We start from the raw sequence: 21,207 nt of genomic DNA, 5'->3' as shown, positions 1-21,207 counted from the left end.
ATCCGTCTACGCTCCGCTGATGCCTCAGGGATCGGGAGATGGCCCAGTGGAGAAAGCCTGTGCCGTGCAAACGTGAGGACTGAAGGTCGTATCCCTGGTGCCCAGGTCAATGCAGGAAGGTGTGTCAGCTGCTGGTAATCCTAGCACTGGGGAACAGAAACGGGGGATCTCCAAAGCAAGCTGAAGCTGGTAAGCTCTGGGTTTAGCAAGAGACCTGTGTCGATAAAGTAGACAGCAATGGAGGAAAACACAATGTCAACTTCAGTCACGCACACACAGGCACCCACATACACAGGACCACACATACATACATGCAAACCATACACACATGAACACATACACACAAAATAAAAAGATTTAACCTTTCATCAGCATGGAAAGTAACCCATTTGGTTTCAAGATTTCCTAATAACATCTAAATCTACTTAAATCACTGAATCTCCAAATAATGCCTTTACAACCACGCTACATGTGATCTGTGGGGACAATACCAATTAATGCCCCTGCCAATGTAGCTCACACATCCAATGCTCTGACTGACCAGAAATCTCTTCTCACCCTGAGATTCGTGAATCACTCATTGCTTCAGGGACTATGTATGAAGGGTTCACCAGCGGTGCAGGAAGTCTCCATTATGACTCTGAGAAACAACTCAAGATCCCAAACACCCAGGACCCAAAGTATCCCCAAAGGCTGGACCGACCATTCCTCACACACCAACGAGGTTAAGAAGCATGGGACACTCTGAGAATAGCCCGGAGACCAGAGTCAGCCTCAATTCATGAGTTCCAGTGTGGAAGAAGTGGACCATTCGAGGCAGCTGGGGTAGAAGCTACACTCCGTAGATCTAGATTTATAAATTAAGGTGATTAAGAGAAAGGCAAACACCAGGACGATGCATAATCCCAGGCACCGCCACATGCCAAGGTGAGTAGAGAAATCACCTATTTCAGGCGGAGACAAAACTTTCGGGACAAAGCTACGAAATACTGAAAAGGAGTGGCTTATGCTTGATTGACTCTAAAACGAGCCACAGCTAGGTGTTTTCCTTATGGCTTTGACGGACTTAGCATGCCTTTCCCTTTTATGTAGGAGAAATCAGTTTTTATTTTTCAGGCAGAAGAAAAAAAATCTAACGAGGTCCAAATTGTTCACCCGGCTCTAAACACTTTTCAATCTCGTTAGCATATGTTACAATTCAAAAATCTTTATTTTTAATTTTTATCAGGTTTATTCATTTTATTCTGTGTGTGAGTGTTTTGCTTGCATGTGTGCGCATGCGCCTCCTGCATGCTTGATGCCTGTAGAAGTCAGAGAGGGTAACAGATCTCCTGGAACTGGAGTTACAGATGCTTGTGAACCACCATGTGGGTGCTGGCAATCAAACCCAGGTCCTCCACAAAAGCAACAAGTGCTCCTAACTGCTGAGCCACTTCTCCACCCCCTGGTTGTTAGATCTTTTAGCTTTCTGAAAGGAAACTACACCAGTCTCTGCCTAGAAGCCCATCATACATGAAATCAACATGGAAGAGGATAACTAAGACTTTTGAGCACTTCAGGCTCTAGCATAGGGTAGCACGTCCTAAATTCAGATAGTGCCAAGCCAATAACATGAATCTGACTTTACCCAAACCAGTTTTCGCCAGTTAGGAATAACGTTTAAGAATCATTGTGTGGCTTAGATAAACAACTTACGTGTTTAAAGGTTTGGTCCCCCAACTTGATACTAGACAGCTGTTAGAAATTTTAAGACATAAAGATTAATAGAGGTTTTAGTATCATTAGAGGGTATTCCCTCAAAGAGGACTGTGGAATCCCTAACTTTCACTTCCTGGTCTTAGGGTAAGCACTTTAACTTGGTGAGTTCCTGCCATGAAGGGCTACCACAGGACCAACGCAATAGGCCCAAACAGTCATAGACTAAAACCCTTAAAACTTCAAACCAAAAGAAACCTTTTCTCTTCCTAAGGTTTTTGTCCTAGATATTGGCTTGTGACTGAAAACTAACGCAAAAAAAAGAAAGAAAGAAAGAAAGAAAGAAAGAAAGAAAGAAAGAAAGAAAGAAAGAAAGAAAGAAAAGAAAAGAAAAGAAAAAAGGCACCAAGAAGCGGGTAGTCATTGCTACAGCAGAGATGCTACGGGGAACTATTGAACTGCAAACTCGTTTGCAGAAAGAGTTCGGGAAAGTTTAGGGGAATAGGCTGGGGGGCAAACCTAGTAAGGAGTAAGCGGAGTTTAATGGAAAATTCTGGTAGGGACTTAGTGTAAGGATTAGGTCCTTATTACGTCACCAGCCTGAGACTGCATCCCAGCCTAAAAAGCAGGCATGCCCTTCCACGGGTCTCTCCCTCTTTCCGGACTCTGTCTCCTCATGTTCCCTCTGTCCTCTGTGCTCTCTCCTCTCTCTCCTCTCTCTCTCTCCCTCCCTCTCCCTCTCTCTCTCTCTCTCTCTCTCTCTCTCTCTCTCTCTCTCCCTCTCCCTCTCCCTCTCCCTCTCCCTCTCCCTCTCCCTCTCTCCCTCCCTCCCTCCGTCTCCTAATAAAGCTCTAAAACGGTAACCATGGCTCTGATTCTGCCACCACAGCATCCAGCGCTCTCTTTTGTGGGCCTGGCCACCTCAGGTGGCAGCCAGCCATGAGCGCGCCACCGCTTAACCAACACTCAGAAATCAAAATGCTGATAGGAACATGGAAAGTAAAGGCCAAACTGAGGAGGTTTCATCGAGAAGTGAGAGTTCTGTTAGGAATTAGCAGTGCTGTGGCAAAGAATTTGGATGCACATTGCCTATACCTGAGACTTTGTGGGAGAGGTCTTAGCTTATTGAGCAGAGGGCAGCGTAGATCATGACAAAGGCATCACTCACCGCGTAGGCCAGATGTACAGAGCCAGAACACGGAGGAGCAGAGAAGTAAGGTTTTAAAATAACTGAAACTTGACCAGAAAAGGAATATGCATAATCTTTCAGTCAAAGCTGTACAAGGAGAGGAAAACAAGCCAAGAGCACTCTACTGAAACAATACAGGAGAGGTCCCACCCATTGCAGGCTCAGTGATGTACAAGTACAAGCTTTGTTCAAAGACTTTCAAGGGAAGAGTCTTCTGAGAAGGAACTCACAGGGTGCTCTGCTTACTCATGGCTGCCTAGGGCAGTAGGGCATTCAGAAACCACAACACCTGTGACTCCAGTGGTCCAAGATGAACTCACGCCAGCAGCAGAACTTGTCATCTCCCATGTGACGCTAGTTTGGCAGGCAGGCATCATGCAAGAGTTGCAGGGTCATAGAGGCTGCCGGTGAAGGTTTCAGAGGAAACCTGGGGGAAACCAGCCATGCTGTTGGGAGGCCAGAGTCCCTGGAAGCAGCCCTGGGAGGGTCACACTTGGAACTGAGAGAGTGAAGCTGGAGCTCCAGTGGAGACCCTGGAAATTAGAATCAGCCAGGTTCTAAGGAAGGTAGCACTCAGAATCTTGGTAGTGCACATCCAAGCAGAGTACCTGGAAGAGGCGTGCTTTAGCACATCACATTTGCCCTGTGGGATGTACATCCTCTTCTCTATCCTTGCCTCTTCTGTTTAAGCCTTTGATTCATTTTGGTTAATCTTACATGGTGTGAAGTAGGAGTCTACATTCACTCTTTTGCATGGTTCTGTTCCAGAACCGTCTGTTGAAAATTCTGTCCTTCCCACCATATCGTTGTCTTGGGAATGGAAACTATAACACACTATAGAGGGTCCTCAAAAATTGTAAAATTGGGCTTCATTACAGTCCAACAGATACACTAGTAGGTTTAGATGCCAAAGAAATTATATTAGTTAATAAAAAAGATACCTACATTTCATGTTCTATGTTGTATTATTCTTAACAGCCAAGATACAGAATCAGCCTAGGTGTGTTGTCAACAAACAAATAGGTAAAGAAAATGTAGGGTATGTATACAATGGAAAAAAGAAAAATGTATTGTTTGTGACAATGTTAGTTAACCTGGGGATGTTGTGTTAAGGTAAACAAGCTGTGTTGGTTAGTTTTTGTCAACTTGACACAAACCTAGACATATCTGGGAAGAGGGAATCTCAATTGAGGAATTACCTCCATTAGATTGAACTATAGACACGTTTTGGGGTCATGTTCTTGATTAGTAATTGATGTAGGAAGGCCCAGTTCACTTGTGGGTGGTGCTACCCCTAGGCAGGTGGTCCTGCATTGTGTTTAAAAACAGGCTGAGCAAGCTATAGGGAGCAAGCCAGCAAGCAGTGTTTCTCCATGACCTCTTCTTCCGTTCTTGCCTCTAGGTTCCCACCCTGACTTCCCTTCATGGTGGACTGGACAGGTATGTAAAAGCCAAATCCACCCTGTCCTCCTCAAGTTGCTTTTGATCTCGAAGTTTTATCATAGCAATAGAAACTTAACTAGAACGGAAGCCAACGGCAGAAAGAAAAATAATGCTTAAAATCACTTACATGTACAGTTTTGAAAAGTTGGACCCATGGAAGCAGAGAATAGAATGGCTACCAGGGGCTGGGAGAAGGAAATGCTGATACATTTCAGCTAGGAGAATAAATTCGAGAAATCTGTCATAGAAAACAAGATCAAAACTTAATAAGATTATATCACATATTTCAAAAATTCTAAGAAAGCAGATCCAGTGTTGTTAGCTCAAAAAATGATACACACATGAGATAGTGCATATGTTTTGACATTCCATGTGTATCCTAATCACTTTCCTTTCTGCTGTGGCAAAAGCCAATTAAGGGAGAAAGGGTTTGCTTTGGCTCACAGCTCTAGTTCACAGTGCACTGTGCTAGGGCAGCGGAAGCTTAAGGCAGAGATGGTCACATGCATCCAACATCAAGAAGCGGGGAATGATGAATGTTTGTGCCAGCCTCACTCTCTCCATTTATACAACCTAGGATTCCAGCCCAGGAAACAGTACCACCCACAAGACATGGCTTCCCACCTCGATGAACCCAATCAAGATAATTCCTCACAAAAAAAACACTCAGAGGCCCATATCCAGATGATTCTAGACCTCATAAAGTTGACAATTGAGATTAACAATTACAGTGCTTGTATGTATTGTGTTATATACTATAAATATATACAAGTTTATATGTCAATTGGAAGTAAACAAAAACTTAATTTTAAAAATTCAATTAACCATACAGATCACATTTATTTCTAGGCTTCTGGTCTACTGAATGAATGTGTAACACATTCTCTTGCTTCAGGAGCTTTACAGTGAGTTTTAATATTGGAAGTATAAGCTCTCCAATTCTATTCTTCTTTTTCAAAACTGTGTTGACTATTCAGGATATCTTGAATTTTCCAGATGTATTATGGAATCTGCCCTCCCATTTCTCAAAAAAAAAAAGTAGTAGAAATGTTGACAGACATTAAATCAGTAGATCCACTCAGAGAGTACTGTCATCTTAACAATTAAGTCCTCTGATTTACAGACGCTGGGAATTGTATTAATTATTTCATTCCTTTCAACAGTTTTTTTTGGAGTTTTCAGTGTTCAACTCTTATGCCTCTTTGTTGAACTATATTCCTAAGTACAGCTCGTCTCCAGATAACAGTGGTTGGGTTTATGATTCCCCAGTTTTGTAATGATGAAAAGCAATGTGCACTCAGTAGAAACTGAACCTCTGATTTTGAATTTTTATTTTTTATTTTTTCTGATGCTAACACTGTGTGGTACAACAAACTCTTCCCATGAAGCTACAAACACATGTGGTCAGAAGGGTAAACAACCGATCGATGCTAAGCTATAACTCTTGGTAGGTTAGGTGCTGTCCTAGTTAGCTTAACTGTCAACTTGACACAGCATAGAGTCATCTGAGAGGAAAGCCTCGACTGAAGAATTGTCTAGATCAGATTATCCTGTGGGAGCTTGTCTGTGGGGGTTGTCTCTATTATTTATTGATGAAGAGCCCAAGCCATTGTGGTCATACCACCCCTAGACAGGTATTTCTATGCTGTATAAGAAAGCTCACTCACTAAGCCCAAGCCTGTGAGTGAGCCAGAAAGCACCATTTCTCCATGGTTTCTTCTTTTTTTTTTTTTTCGAGACAGGGTTTCTCTGTGTAGCTTTGCGCCTTTTCCTGGAACTCACTTGGTAGCCCAGGCTGGCCTCGAACTCACAGAGATCCGCCTGGCTCTGCCTCCCAAGTGCTGGGATTAAAGGCATGCGCCACCACCGCCCGGCTTCTCCATGGTTTCTGCCTCAAGTTCTTGCTTGATTCCTGCCCTGGCTTCACTCAATGATATACGGTGGCCTGGAAGTGTCAACCAAACAAACCCTTTTGTCCCCTAAGTGGCTGTTTGTCATAGTGTTTGTCACAGCAACAGAGGGAAACTGGATCTGGCACACTTCTAGTCAGTGCTCTACTGGACATCCCAGCCAGAGCATGTGTGTGAGTAAACTAAAACAGACATCCAGAAGGGCACAGAGGACGTGAAACTATTGCTATCTGTCATGGCATGACCTTATATATGGATATCCTAAAGAACAAAGGAGAATCCTGTTAGAGCTAAGAAATTAGTTTTTCAAGTTCATAGTATGTAAGATCAAAATAAAATGTCAGTTTTATTTTTATGAAATAGCCACAAACAACATTAAAGTGCAATCAAATAAACAATACCACTTATAATAATTCCCAAAAGGATAAAATAAAGATAACCTTTTACTTATAATGACATTTTATTGAGGTAAGCTCATCATAAATTAAAATGACCATAAATTGGGTGGGGATGAACCTGGCTTGGTTAGTTGTAACGGATCTACTCAGACACTCTACTTCTTCTTGAGTCAGTTTTCACAGTGTCACTAGTAATACATTCATTTCTTCTAAGTTCCTTGATGTTACTTGTCACAGTTGTTTATAGTTTTTCCTTACAATAATTACTATTTCTGTAAGGCAAATGGTACAATTTCTTCTTCCATTCCTAATTTGGTCATTCGACTCTTCACTTGACTAGTCTATCTAAACATTGTTCATTTTGTTGATCTTTCCAAAGAACTAGTTTTTGGCTTCATCTTCTCCAGTGTTCCAATAGGTTCTGGAAATTAATAAGTCGACCAAATGCCTCAATAGTTGCACAACTTCCCTTTTCTCAACTGTAAGATTGTGGAATATCATAAATAATTTAAAAACCGAAATTTGGTTCTAGTCATTGACTTGAGTTCTTAGGCAAAAAATTACTCTTATGAACCTCTATTTCCTCGGGTATAAAATTAAATAATGGTTGCATCTGTGATAGAGGGCTTGCCTAGCATGCATGTTCATTCTCTCAACATTGCCAAAATAAAAAATAAATAAACAAAAATCCACTTTACAATATAAATGGCCAACATGATGTCTGGAGATGTTAGAATTTCATGAGAAAGGGTTCAAAACATTTTGCGACCAAGTATCAGATATTTAGTAGACACCTAGAAAAACGTTAGTTGCCTGATTATTAAATCACATGATGCCTAGAAAGGATTCTAATATATGCCATGTGCTATGTTAGGAACCGCTCTTTCATTCTCTTCAATGCAATACACACACCAACACAGACAAACACACACACACACGCACGCACGCACGCACGCATGCACGCACGCACGCGCACACACACACCTAACTTTACTGTGGTGCTTGGGATGGAACCCAGAGCATATTAGGAAAGTGCTGTATCACTGAGAAATACTCCTAGCTATTATTCATATATCTGATAAGAGACAACTGTAGTCAAGAACCTCTACAAAATAAGAGAGAGAAAACCTATCAAAAATAAGTAGAAACCTTTAATAAACACTTCACTATAAAAGCCACCCAACTAGTTAACAAATAAATGAAAATGAGCTTCAACACGTTCTTTTTTAAAAAAATTATTTGATATGTATGGGTGCTTTGCCTGCATGTATGTCTGTGTACCATGCGTGTGCCTGGTACTCACAGAGGCCAGAAGAGGGCATTAGATTCCCTGGAACTGGAGTTATGAGCCACCATATGGGTGCTGGGAAATCAAACGTGGTTCCTCTAGAAGAGCAGCCAGTGCTCTTAACCACGGACCCATCTCTCCAACTCTCTAATGTCTTTTTTTTTTAACCAAGCAAATGAATATTAAAGCCATTTAAGATGCATACCCACCAGAATTCCTGCAATTAAGGACCGACACCAGCAGCTGCTGAAGTAAAGTAAGCCAGCTGGAACTGTAAAACACTGTTAGACAAAGTGTCGCTTTGTTTAACCACTTTGGGAAAATTTCCGACAGCTTCTAGCAAAGCTGAATACTGGGTTTCCTTGTAAATCAGCTCTATACCTAAGCAAGTACACTTGTCTACTAAGAGTCATCGAAAACACTGTTTATAGCAACGTTGCTCCTAACAGCCTCCAGCTAGAAACAACGTAAGTGTCCTTTAACAGGAAAACTGCATGCAGTGTGCTCTGTTCCCATGATGAAACAGTCCACTGCAATACGAAAGAGTGCACACTGCTTGTATTATCAGTTTAGGCAACTCTCACACAGAGTGTGTTGAGTAAGCAAGCAGAAATGGTTTATGTTGAAATCCAAGTATAGGGAAGACTCTGATCAAGGCAGACAGGCACTGGGGAATTATCTGCTCATGGGTTTTAGTGAGATGCGTTTGTCTGAGTACTTAGCATTAGTAGCCAGCTAAGCCTTGGCTCAGAATTGGACTTCCTCTCACTCGGCTTTGCGCCTCGCCTTGATGCTTCCTACTTCTAAACTAGATGGGATCTCAACAAAATTAATCTGCTATTTTTCTCTTTCCCCTCTTACCTCCACCTTTCTCCCTACACTTCCTGCTCCTCCGTCTCTCCCTGTCTCTGGGAGCACCTGCCCCAGCAAGGTGGTCATCACCAGGCTAAAACCACACAAAAATTGCATAATAAATAAATAATAAAAAAAATTTAAATCCTAGAACTGAAAGCCAAGCCTCGCCAGGTAAGAGAGGAACAGGACAAATACAAGGAGACACCAATTAGGGAGACTTAGGAATTGAATAATCTTATATACAACTTTCATTTAAATTTGTTTAAATGATAGGAAGGAAGGGAGAGAGGGAAGGAATAAAGGAAGGAAGAAAGATAGATTAATTCTTTCTCTGGTTCATCCTCTCTACTCTCCCACTGTTTGTTCTTAAGGTTCAGAAGAACAGGATATGTGCCACGTCACTTTTCAAGACACTATTAGTTGGCCAAATTTTGTAACTATCAAGAGTTTGAACTGAGAAGGCTTTGCAGCAAACTTCTTCATAAACATGGAGAATGTCCCCTGGCTTTGTCTTTAAGTCACAAGTAGGTTCTTCTGCCTCTCCAGTTCTCCCAATATCCCAAAGTCCCCTCTCATTCTCCTTTCTTCTCTAGTTATAGCTGTCCCCAATGGCTGCACACCCAGACATGCTCTCTTAAGCTATGGTTCACAGCTAACACTTTCAAAGACTGACTGGAGTAAACGGCATGGCATGCCCCAGCAGGTCATCTCACTAACCACCTGTACCCGGAGGCTAACTCAGTCTTGGCCAACCCCTTAGCTTAGAGCCCCTCTACTGCTTTCCTCTGTTCCTAGCATAGTTGTTGGGCAGCTGGTGACAGCCAGAAACTGATTCTTTTTTTTTTTTTTTTTTTTTTTTTGAGACAGGGTTTCTCTGTGTAGCTTTGTTCCTTTCCTGGAACTCACTTGGTAGCCCAGGCTGGCCTCGAACTCACAGAGATCCGCCTGGCTCTGCCTCCCGCCTCCCGAGTGCTGGGATTAAAGGCGTGTGCCACCACCGCCCGGCCAGAAACTGATTCTTTAAGGGCACCTTTTGTCTTCCTGTGCCACAGGTCATTTGAGTGGCCAAACTCAAGGGGATAGAGTAACGTTGTACTGTAGACCCAGGTGTGAATTAGACGCGATTTATTTGGTAAGCAACAGACGTGATAGAAGACCCAGACCAAACCAACTACACATAAATGAATTATAACCACTGCTCCTCAACCTATAGCTTGTCCTTTCCCGTTTCTTAGTAGTGCTTTAAAAAAACAAATTCAAAAGCCACTAGTTTTAGTGAAATATAATTTATCAACATTTTCTTTCAGGATTAGTGTTTTCATTCTTTAAGAACTCTTCACCTGTCTCGAAGTCATGAAGATGCTGTCTTGTGTTCTCTCCAAGGAGTTTATTGTACCGCTTCCACAGGTCAGGTTGTTTTCTTTGTCTCAGGGATCAAACCCAAGACCTGGAGCATGTAAGTGTGGCTCTGCTCCAGACCCTCACATTTGAATCTCAGATCAGTGGTAAATTAATTTGTATATATGGAGGACTTTCAATTTCCTATAAAGCTATCCACTTGATACAGCACACTTCATGGACAACTCTATCCTTTTCCACATGAATTGCCAGACTGCACAGTCAAAACCTGAGTAACTATATCATGTGTGAGTCCATCTCTGACCTAGGGAAATTCTACTACTGCCTTCATTGCTGAATGTTTATACTAATCTTAAACAAACATTTTAATACACAATTTGTTTTAGAATTTCATAAGCTATTCTTGCAGGAGAAGCAAAGCCAAAAATTAAATGCAGGTTTTATGGGGTATCGTGACTATATCATGAAGAAAACAAAAGCCTTTATCAAGAGAATGCAAACCTGAACACTTCCCACCATACAGAGCCTACAAAATCTGCATGATCACATATGTTCAGTGTAGAACCCTGTCAAGTACACACTGAAAACAACATACCTGAGTAAGGTAGAGAGTATCTTTGAATTTGAGTAAGGGGTCTGTCCTTTGGGGGACTCGGAAGTGAAGCTGAGCCTGTTCAAGCATTTCATTGTTACCATTTACGTGATGCTGTCGGTGAAGGGAAAAGCGGCTAGTGTAAGACCAGTCCTCCTTAGATGAGACCTTGTGAATAAAATAAGAGTTACAGATCTTAGCAGTGAAATTTTTCGTACACATTCCTGACAGACCTGGAAAGTGATCTACACGTCAAAAAAGAACTTAAGGTTTGTTCTCTGCCATTAATTTCAGACATTAAAAAAAAAAAATCATTCTCATTACTAGTAAAGGACCAGCAAGGAGGGATCCAATTTGGTAACCGTGGTCTGCTTTCACATCTAGAAAGTAACATTTTAGCATTTCTCTTAAAAGCCTTGCCTAGCAAAACACAACTTTGTTTGTTAAAACACTTATTACTTCTATCTTTTTCCTGTCGTTGACTTTTGGTTTTCTGAGATAGGACCCCATGTAGCGCCTACACCCTCTAACATGTTAGGGTTATGCTGAGCAGAAATGATGCTGATCCTTCTGCCTCCCAAGTGCTGGGCTTACAAAAGCCAGTGTCAGCCAACTGGCTTCACTGTGTGTATCTTGCAACGCTGTTTCCTTTATTTAGGTAAATTCTGTTGTTAGGTTTTTAGAATTGAATAATGGGCTACAATCGATATTCTGTTTAAAATGTCATAGTTTTAAATAAGTCAAATAATGCTTTTACAATAGCAAATGTTTTAGAATTTGTTTATATTTCTTATCTGAGAACTACCTAGGCCAACAGTTCTCAACCTATGAGTTGTGACCACTTTGGGGGGTTGAATGACCCTTTCACGGGGTTGACTAAGACCATCAGAAAACATCGATATTTATATTACAGTTCATAACAGCAGCAAAATTACAGTTATGAAGTAGCAACAAAGTAATTTTACGGTTGGGAGTCACCACAATGTGAGGAACTGTATTAAAGGGCAACAGCTGGGGCTGGAGAGATGGCTCAGCGGTTAAGAGCACACTGACTGTTCTTCCAGAGGTCCTGAGTTCAATTCCCAGCAATTACATGGTGGCTCACAACCTCCTGTAATGAGATCTGGTGCCCTCTTCTGGCCTGCAGTCATACTTGCAGGCAGAACACTATGCATAATAAATAAATATTTTTTAAAAAGGGGGGTCACAGCATATACATTTCTCAAAGGAAGATATACAAATTGCAATAAGCATGTAAAGAAATATTTAGAATAATCAGTCATCAAAGAAATGCAAATTTTCTACAAAACTATATTTCCACAAAAATGTTTTTTAAATCGAAAAAAAGTGTTGGAAAGGATGCAGAAAAGGCTGGGAGGAAAGATAACCTCTCGGTGCAGTCACTGCAGAAAACAATTCTGAGCATTAAAAGGGCGTCATTTAATGATTCAGCAGCTGCACTCATAGGGTCCCACCCAGGAGGTCTGAAAACGCTCATTCAAAACCAGGCACACTAATGTTCACAACAGCTTTCTTCATGATAGACAAGAGCTGGAAATAGCATAACTGTCCATCCACAGACAAATGGGTCAGCAAATGTGGAAAATACATCCAACAGAACATAATCAGCAATAAGGAGTAATGACCTTCTAATGCAACATGTGAAGTGGAGCCAGTTTCATAACACCGTAAATGTATTCTTCTAATCACACTAATTGTGAACAACACAGAAACCTATGGACAGACACAGAGGAGTGGTGCTTAGGGCTGGGGGGAGGGGCAGAAGAGAGTAGAGAATGACTGCTAAGGGGATCAGAATCTCTCTCTCTTTCTTTCTTTCTTTCTTTTTATCTTTCTTTCTTTCTTTCTATCTTTCTTTTTGGTTTTTTAAGACAGAGTTACTCTGTGTAGCCTTGGCTATCCTTGAACTCACTTTGTAGACCAGGCTGCCCTCAGACTCACAGAAATCCATCTGCCTTTGCCTCCTGAGTGCTGGGATTGAAGGCGTGTGCCACTGAGTGATGAAATGTTCCAACATCAGACTGTGGGGATGGCTGTACAAGTTTGCAAGTACACTGGGGACCGACCGAGTTATGCATATTAAATAAGCAAATTCTTTTCTAAGAGAACTGCATCTCGTTAAGGATGTTTTGAAAAGAACACACACAACTCTGAAATTAAATCTTTGGGTATAGAGTGTATATCCATGCTGAAAACCAGATATACTAACAGGAAGAAAAAGCAGCAAGAGAGACATAAGACAGACATGAAGGAGGAGGAGGAGGGAGAAAATAAAACTTGGAAAACACAGATCAGAACTTGCTTACTCTGTTCACCTCTTCTAACATGTTTGGGTATCCAGCTCTGAATAGCTAGAAATGATTAGACCGTATAGAAAGTATCAATTCAGGGTCAGCAGGAGAGCCCAGCTGGAAAGGCTGCTCAGCCTGACAGTCAGACACCTAGACATCCCATGATAGAAAGAGAACCAGCTCCTACGAGTTGTCCTCTGACCACCACGTACATGCGGCAAGAGTAAATGCCTATAATAAATAAATAAATAAATAAATAAATAAATAAATAAATAAATAAATAAATAATTTTATCAAGTAGAGTTGTTTTCGTGCACAATTAATTTAAGTCAAGCTTAAGCTTCCATGGGCTTCTTTTAAGTGTTCCTGAAGGCACACAACTAAAAACATACTGGAAAGTCATCCAGTCAAAATGGCAATATTAATATTTTAGCTCCCATCCTCTGCCTGAACTGTCAATTAAATAAGAAGTCGCTCTCATGTGACTCTCCGCCCCTACTGTCTACTGGTGTAAATCACAGGAAAATGGAGAATGGCTTACCTTTTCTAGTGTGCTAAAGGAAGGCCATGACTGGTAGCCATATTCGGATACAAATCGAGCTTTTGGGAAGACCTTCCAATCCCAGCAGTCACTGACATAGTTATAAAAATGTACGTCACCATAAAGGCTGCTGTAAGGGTCTTCAGAGATCCCACCTTCTTCCATGGTTTTGACCCCATTGGTGGGGCTGGACACAATAAAAGGACGGGTCTTGTCTTCCTGGACACAAAAATAAAATGATTTTAAGGATAATATGTTGATTTGGTAAGTTATAAACCATTAACTTCTTTTTTAAAAAAATAGCATAAATTCCTAGAAATGCCAAAGAGCTGAGAGAACATCAACAGGGTGGTCACCGCTCTCCCTGCCAACACTGCCCTGCTCATCTTTGTTCTTCTCCCATTACAAGCACCGGAGACCATGCCTCATGGCACCTCTTCCCAGTGTTTTCAACCATGGTTTGCCTCTTTTCCTACCCCACAGGCAGTGTATCATGCCATGCAGTTTCTCAGCTTTGGTACTCCTGACATTTGGGTTAATATTAGACATGGACATGAGTGGGAGGAGTCTCTTGTCATGAGAGACATTTAAAAACATCTCTAGCTTATAACACCCGCTAGGTGTCATGAGCCCCTTCACCTAAACTGTCTTCAGTTGTGACAAATTTTCTCTAGGAACAAAATTGCTGCGTTTCAGGAACCCAGGTTAAGAACAAAAGCTATTGAGTCAAATGTACTTGGGTTTAAAACTCAACTCAGAATCTTCCTGGTTTGGGACAGGTCTTAACTTTGGGAGTTTTATCTATAAAATGAAAGAAATTCAAGGTCATGATCTTAGATGCTCGTTTAGAAGAAGATGAACCACTAGGAACTAATCATAATAATTATGCCTTGATGGAAACAACAACAGCAATTACTACATAGCATTTAACGATATCCATCTTCAAGGAAATCTGTAAACATCATCAGGACCTAGGATGAAGTCATTTGTGAAGTTTGAGACAAAGAACCTTAAGAGCTCCTAAGAGTCAGTCCCTCTTTCTAACTCAATTTTATAAGCGGAAAAGAGGATATTAAGCAAATTGCCAAAGATTACATAGATAGAATTGTGAATTGTAGGCACTTCATCACTATCCTGTTAAATAAAAATCCCGGGGGCTGGAGAGATGGCTCAGAGGTTAGGAGCACTGGCTGCTCTTCCAGAGGTCTTGAGTTCAGTTCCCAGCAACCACATGGTGGGTCACAACCATCTGTAATGAGATCTGGTGCCCTCTTCTGGCCTGCAGGCATACATGCAGACAGAACACTGTAGACATAATAAATAAATCTTTAAAAAAAAAAAAATCCCCAAACAGTAAAATCAATTTCTTGCATTGATCAGATATGAAAAATAAGTACTCTTAACTGGTAAGCCATTTCTCCAATACCCACATTGTGGCTCACAACCACCTGTAACTCTAGTCCCAGGTGATCCAATGCCCTCCACAGGCACCAGCCATACACGTGGCACACATGTATACATGCAAGCAAATACTCATAAAATAAAAATAAATCTTTTAAATATACACACTTAAAATCACTGATTAGGCATACGTAGATGTTACTTATCACATACTGTTTTTAAAAATATATTCCTTTTTCAAATTGCTTCAGAATATATCAGATCTATGATTACAGACACAAAATAGTAAAGATGGCCAAATTATTAAATTGCTTAGTAAATATTAGAGTTTTTAAAACAATCTCTAGAAATGGTTACTGAAAAAAATACTACCTTCCTCTCAGCACAAAAGAAAGGCCAATGTGTATTAGCACATACTGTTCAGCATGCCTAGTTCACAATAGTGACGCAAAGAGAACTGCCATAGAAGAAGGTCTCAAAATCCACTGGCAATAAAAACTGCCTTATTCCCATGACCCTCATACAATAGACCAAGATGTTCATATATGATACACATCAAAATATACATCAGCACATACAAGTACACAGATTCAGTTACAAACCTGTAGAGGTGGCATACCATAAAAGCATCTAACCCACAGACTCAGTAAACAGTTGAGGATCTATGCATGAACTCTAGAGTATGTGATAACCTGCAACAGTAAGTACTAATACGTGTGGAGAATCCCAAAGACAGTTTATCTTCCAAGAAATCCATACATAATCCATGTACAGGTTCATATGCTAGAGAATTATAATGAAATATTCTGAATTAATGTTCCAAAGACTGCCTTAAAAGAGGCCCTCTACTACACCAATATTGAGACCTATGCATCTTAAAAACACCTTCTTAAATTCTACTGCACCCAAACCATCACTTACTGATAAAACAATCTCTCTGATGTTTCTCACATAAAGGGTCACATAGTCTCTAATGTAGGTTTTCAAGTCATGGTGCTTAATATGAAACCAGTTGATACTCAGTGCCACTTCATTCTCATTATTACCACTCCATATGATGATTGAGGGGTGAGATTTGAGTCTCCTGATCTGAAATTTAAGAAAACATAAAATAATTCCCCATACTTAACATAGAAGAACTCAGAGCTATAATGATTAATAAAATTACAATCATTGCGTTTCCACATAGAAATTCTTGCCTACTTGATAATTCACAAAATGGCTACTCATGCACTATGGAAATTCAATTTTAATAGTTCTCTGAAAGACAAGGAGAGGTTTTTCTGAGTGCTGCAAGATATTTGATGACACTGTGTAAAGATATGTCACTGTGATTGGTTTAATAAAAAGCTAAATGGCCAATAGCTAGGCAGGAGGTATAGGTGGGACTTCTGGACAGAGAGAGCTCTGGGAAGAAGAAAGGGGGAGTCACCAGCCAGACGCAGAGGAAGCAGGACATGAAGACAGAGGGGTAAAGCCATGAGCCACATAGCAGCACATAGATTAATATAAATGGGTTAATTTAAGCTATAAGAGCTAGTTAGAAATAAGCCTAAGCTAATGCCAATTAATAAGAAGTCTCGGGGCTGGAGAGATGGCTCAGAGGTTAAGAGCAAGCACTAACTGCTCTTCCAGAGGTCCTGAGTTCAATTCCCAGCAACCACATGGTGGCTCACAACCATCTATAATGAGATCTGGTGCCCTCTTCTGGCCTGTAGGTGTACATGCAAGCAGAACACTGTATGCATAATAAATAAACCTTTAAAAAAAAGTCTCTCTGTTGTTATTTGGGAGCTGACTGGTAGGTCAGAGGAAAAACATATGGTACCTAATGACAGCCATAAATTCCCACATAGGACCTGAAAAGGTTAAAAAAAAAAAAAAGCTTCCAAACACATAAACACAGAGCCAGACATGGCTTCCTAGTCCTGCAGTCTCTGAGGCAGCCTGCAGCATATAGACACCCGGCTCCCAGCTGCTACCTGAGGGCTGGAGCCAGCTGCCAGCACTATGTACCAACACCATGCACTAAGCTGAGACCACATGACAGCTGACATGGCAGTTTACAATTTGCCTCACGTGATCAGGAAAAGCCAGGTCCAGACAAACCTCTAGAAAGGTACAGGATATTTAAAAATGTGCTTAGATGCTAAAGAAAGAAAAGAAAATGGGTATAGATAGTCATAGAAAAAAATAAATAGTTTAAAAGCAATAAAATAAAGTCTTTAAACAAAAAAATAAAGTGATATAAAAAAGAGTAAGCCACATAAAGATGGAAAATACACAGGGTGTCTGGATCCTATATGGTGCTTTGTTGGCTTTGAATTTTTTTAATGTACAAAGAACAATAACTGCTGAGAGACATTGGATTATGGAAACTGCTAAATTAAACAAGCCTATATATTTTAAGAATGTCTCAACTTCAAAATGGAAGTCAGAAAATATGTTGCATTGAGGGAGAAGTTATGCCTTTGTTTCCACAGGAAATAAAAAGTTATTATTCTCTTCAAAATTAACGAAGATCAGATTTGATTGGGGGAGATCTCCTGAAAATCTTGGCTACGGACATGAAAAAAGAAACCAAGAAAGACAACAGGACAGGTAACAAATATACTGATCTCCCTGCTATGGGAACAGCTGTAAGACTGGATGAAATACAATAAATCTTGTTGGCTACAGAGTCCTCATGACTTGTTATTACATGCCATCCTTTCATATGGCATGAATAGAGGTTTTGGTTATACAGTCCAAACAAACTTATAAAGTTGACAGATGCCTTTTACCTACTCAAACATATATCAAAAAATCATCTTTAGCTGACTTGTGCATATCACAATTCCATAGTTGTGTTAATACAGATGTGTATGTTACCTTTAAAAGTCTGTGTATTTTCAGAGCAAGGGGACCAGACACCAATGAAAATGGGTGCCCAGATGATCCAGCTATTCAGAATGCCTCTATTGCAGTTTCCTCAGAACAATTTCAAGGCTGTTAGCTGAGAAGGTCCAGCCTTACAGACTACTCTAGCCAGGACTTCAGACTAGACAACAAATGTTATAGCTAGTTTTCTTAGGACTTAACCATTATCTCAATTTTCTCAGGGTCCTCCAAAGATATCATTGCCCCCCAGACAACAGGAAATAGTCTAGAGAACACAACACCCACATTCCCAAAATGTGGGGTGAGTGGTTTTTGGTCATTCAGTGAGTTATAGATATTTGTCATCATTTAGGGAGGGTTGGTTACAAATTGTTATCAGTCATGGCCAGGAAAAAAGCCGAACCAACGATATTAGATTCAGGGGTCTCTTTCTGAAGGGAAAAAGGGAGGATATAGTATATAAATGGCAGGATAAAAGGATGGATTGTTGAGTCTACTTTTGAACAACCACTAGTCTCAAACATTTTATATTGGTATGGATTTTTGTATATTGATACAAATTTAAAGTTATTTTTGTTATACTGTATATATTCTGTTCTTGTTTAATGTATTGTTTCTATGCAGCTCATTTAAAAATGTAATATATAATTAAGAAATAAAAGTTAGTAGTTAGTCATCTAACAATCAAACTTGTAGTCATGTTATGTATGTTTTCAAGGTCATACAGAGATATATTTTTAGATAGATAGGAGATCTTCAAAAACTTCAGAGGCCTACAGATTATGGCATTTAAAATGTTTTAATAATCTAAGGCTTTTCATGACAGTGAGATATGTCTGCTCCTGATAGCACCAATTTACTTCAAAAAAGGATGATAGGCATCAAAGAACCTCCATATGAAGTCTGCTTTTATTGTGGCAAAGTTAGCCACTGGGCAAAGAAACTGCCCTTACCTTGACTGCTGATAGTACACTGTCCAAACTGGACAAGCAGGACAGAAAAGAAAGCAATTGCCAAAATTTGCCAAGACAAGGTAGGACAATTCTTCAAAATTCCTGCTTTACAGAAAAGTCTGCCAGATATTCTAGGCCTATAGGCCAAAAACGGATGCCCCAACATTGCAGAGGAACCTTGGGTGACTGTGCAGGCAGCCAGCTGTTTCTGTCATTTCTATAGTTTTGGAAGTTGTTTGCTCTATACCTCCTGTTTACTCAGGTAATAGTATATTCTCCTCAAGTCTCTCAAGGAGTTAAAGATGAGACAGCTGTAGTTACAGTTTTCCTTGTTACTAAATTCAGAAAAGAAACTCACAAAAGAGGTATAAAATATGTAAGGTTGAGAGATATAAAAGCTTAAATTGTTTATCTAAGAAAATGTTTTCAGGTCTAAAAAGATAGTTTGGGGTTGGTAATATAAATTATGATTAAAAAATGGTTTAGGTATTAAACCTTTGAACTCATCCAGATAAGTTAGATAATAGAGTAACTTCTCCAAATTTGCCAAATACAAATGGACTGGATATTATAAATGTAATTCTTACCTGATAATTGTTCTTATTGCATATAGTTTTACTATATTAGAGCTAAAACCCTTTCCTTTTTATTTAGACAAAAAGGGGAAATGTTATGAGATATTTGATTACACTGTGTAAAGACATGTCATTGTGATTGGTTTAATAAAATGCTAAATGTCCAATAGCTAGGCAGGAGGTATAGGTGGGACTTTCAGACAGAGAGAGCTCTGGGAATAAGAAAGGGGGAGTCACCAGCCAGATAAAGAAGAAGCAGGACATGTAGGAGGAGAGGTAAAAGCCACAAGCCATGTGGCAGCACATAGATTAATATAAATGGGTTAATTTAAGCTATAAGAGCTAGCTAGAAACAAGCCTAAGCTAAGGCTGAGCTTTTGTAAATTAATAAGAAGTCCCTGTGCCATTATTTGGGAGCTGGCTGGTGGGACAGAGAAAGACTCATTACACTTGAATTCTGTCCCCAGCACCCATGTCAAAAACTGGGCAGGGTGGAGCACATTTGTAATTGTGGTGCTGGGGAGGCAGAGACAGGAGAATCTCAGGGCTCACTGACTGGTCAGCCTGTCCTAATCCATGATTCCCAGGTCCCAGTGAGTGTAATAAACAAACAAACAAATAAATAAATAAAAACATAAAATCATTGAGTAGGCAGATTTGGAATGTAAAACAATTCATGGATTCAAGAGTCACATTAAATCTTTGTCCTGAGCTAGAGTAGTGTTCATTTGCTGAGGAAAACTACAGGAGTAGCAGGATTGGGGAAGTGATCAATGTGTGGCTTGGACACGTTACACTAATGCCCATTAAAACTCTGACCACACCACCAAGCGGGCAGCTGGTTACTCCACAAGGGACTCAACAGAGACTGGAGGATGGGGCATAAATGTGGGTGTGGCCAGCAAGCAGGTGATATTACAGCTATGACACTGGTGAATCACTCAGAAAATGAATTACCAGACTGCAATTTTTCATAGGATTTAGTAGAAACAACAAAAAGAAATGAGTGATTTAACAAAAGGAAAAACTAAGATGCATATGTTTTCTCCTCTTGAAGGTATAATAATAGCATACCTGGTAAACAACTTCGGCTCTCACTGACTCCACAAAGCTCTTCTCAGCTGGATAAAGGGCACTGGCAAACATGAAGTCCTGCCATACCTATCAAACAAAAGAAAAGGCAGTGTCATCGCACAGAAAGCAAGACTTCGTGCTCTCTTAGGGGGTTATCTTTCACATAAAGGAAAAGCAAGTTCTTCTGCAAATGCACCCACCTGAGTGCCTCTTTACACTGTGCCCACACACTGAAGGACTTCCCAGCATCACACAAAAAATGTTTAGAAACCTGAGAGAATGCTAAACAGGCAGGAAGGAAAGAGGATTCAGAAAAAGGAACTATAATGAGAGAGTGGGGAAAATGAAGCTTTAGGCTTTCCTCGTCTCCCTGTTCTTTCCCATTTCACCAGGCATTGAGTGGCAAGACACATACCAGACCACTAAAAGTATAGTTTGTTTAGAAAGGATTTCACTTCTTTTGTAGACAGAAAGATTACTAGATGCCCGCTTTAATAGTGAGACCATGAAGTCCTTTCCTAGGAGGCCTGTGTGGAGTGGCTGAACACAGCAAAGCCCCCAAACAGCCTGCCTTCCTGCCAGTATGGATTCTACTACACACAGATAGTGAACTATTTGGGCAAGGTATACACCTCTTCATGGGTCACTTTTACGCTCTGTAAATGGGACAGAGAACAAGAGTTACTATGTCATGAAGGCATGAAAAAAATAATAAAAACAAACTAAAAAGTGAGAAAAATAG

General features: G+C 40.4%; 1 protein-coding gene across 1 annotated transcript in view; it reads right to left on the bottom strand.

Annotated features, from left to right (window-relative positions):
• The window catches only part of Manba (mannosidase beta), an 88,550-nt gene that overhangs the window by 11,048 nt on the left and 56,295 nt on the right, over positions 1-21,207 (bottom strand). Inside the window, exons 10-13 of the mRNA XM_059265022.1 lie at positions 20,466-20,552; positions 15,905-16,072; positions 13,583-13,801; positions 10,733-10,897 (exon numbers count right to left, since the gene is read on the bottom strand). Of these exons, the coding sequence (XP_059121005.1) occupies positions 10,733-10,897; positions 13,583-13,801; positions 15,905-16,072; positions 20,466-20,552 (639 nt within the window). The remainder of the gene's footprint in view (positions 1-10,732; positions 10,898-13,582; positions 13,802-15,904; positions 16,073-20,465; positions 20,553-21,207) is intronic.

This window comes from Peromyscus eremicus, chromosome 6 (assembly GCF_949786415.1).
Source record: "Peromyscus eremicus chromosome 6, PerEre_H2_v1, whole genome shotgun sequence".
NCBI lineage: Eukaryota > Metazoa > Chordata > Mammalia > Rodentia > Cricetidae > Peromyscus > Peromyscus eremicus.
Note: the sequence above shows the minus strand (reverse complement) of the source record. Positions and strands in the feature narration are given on the sequence as shown.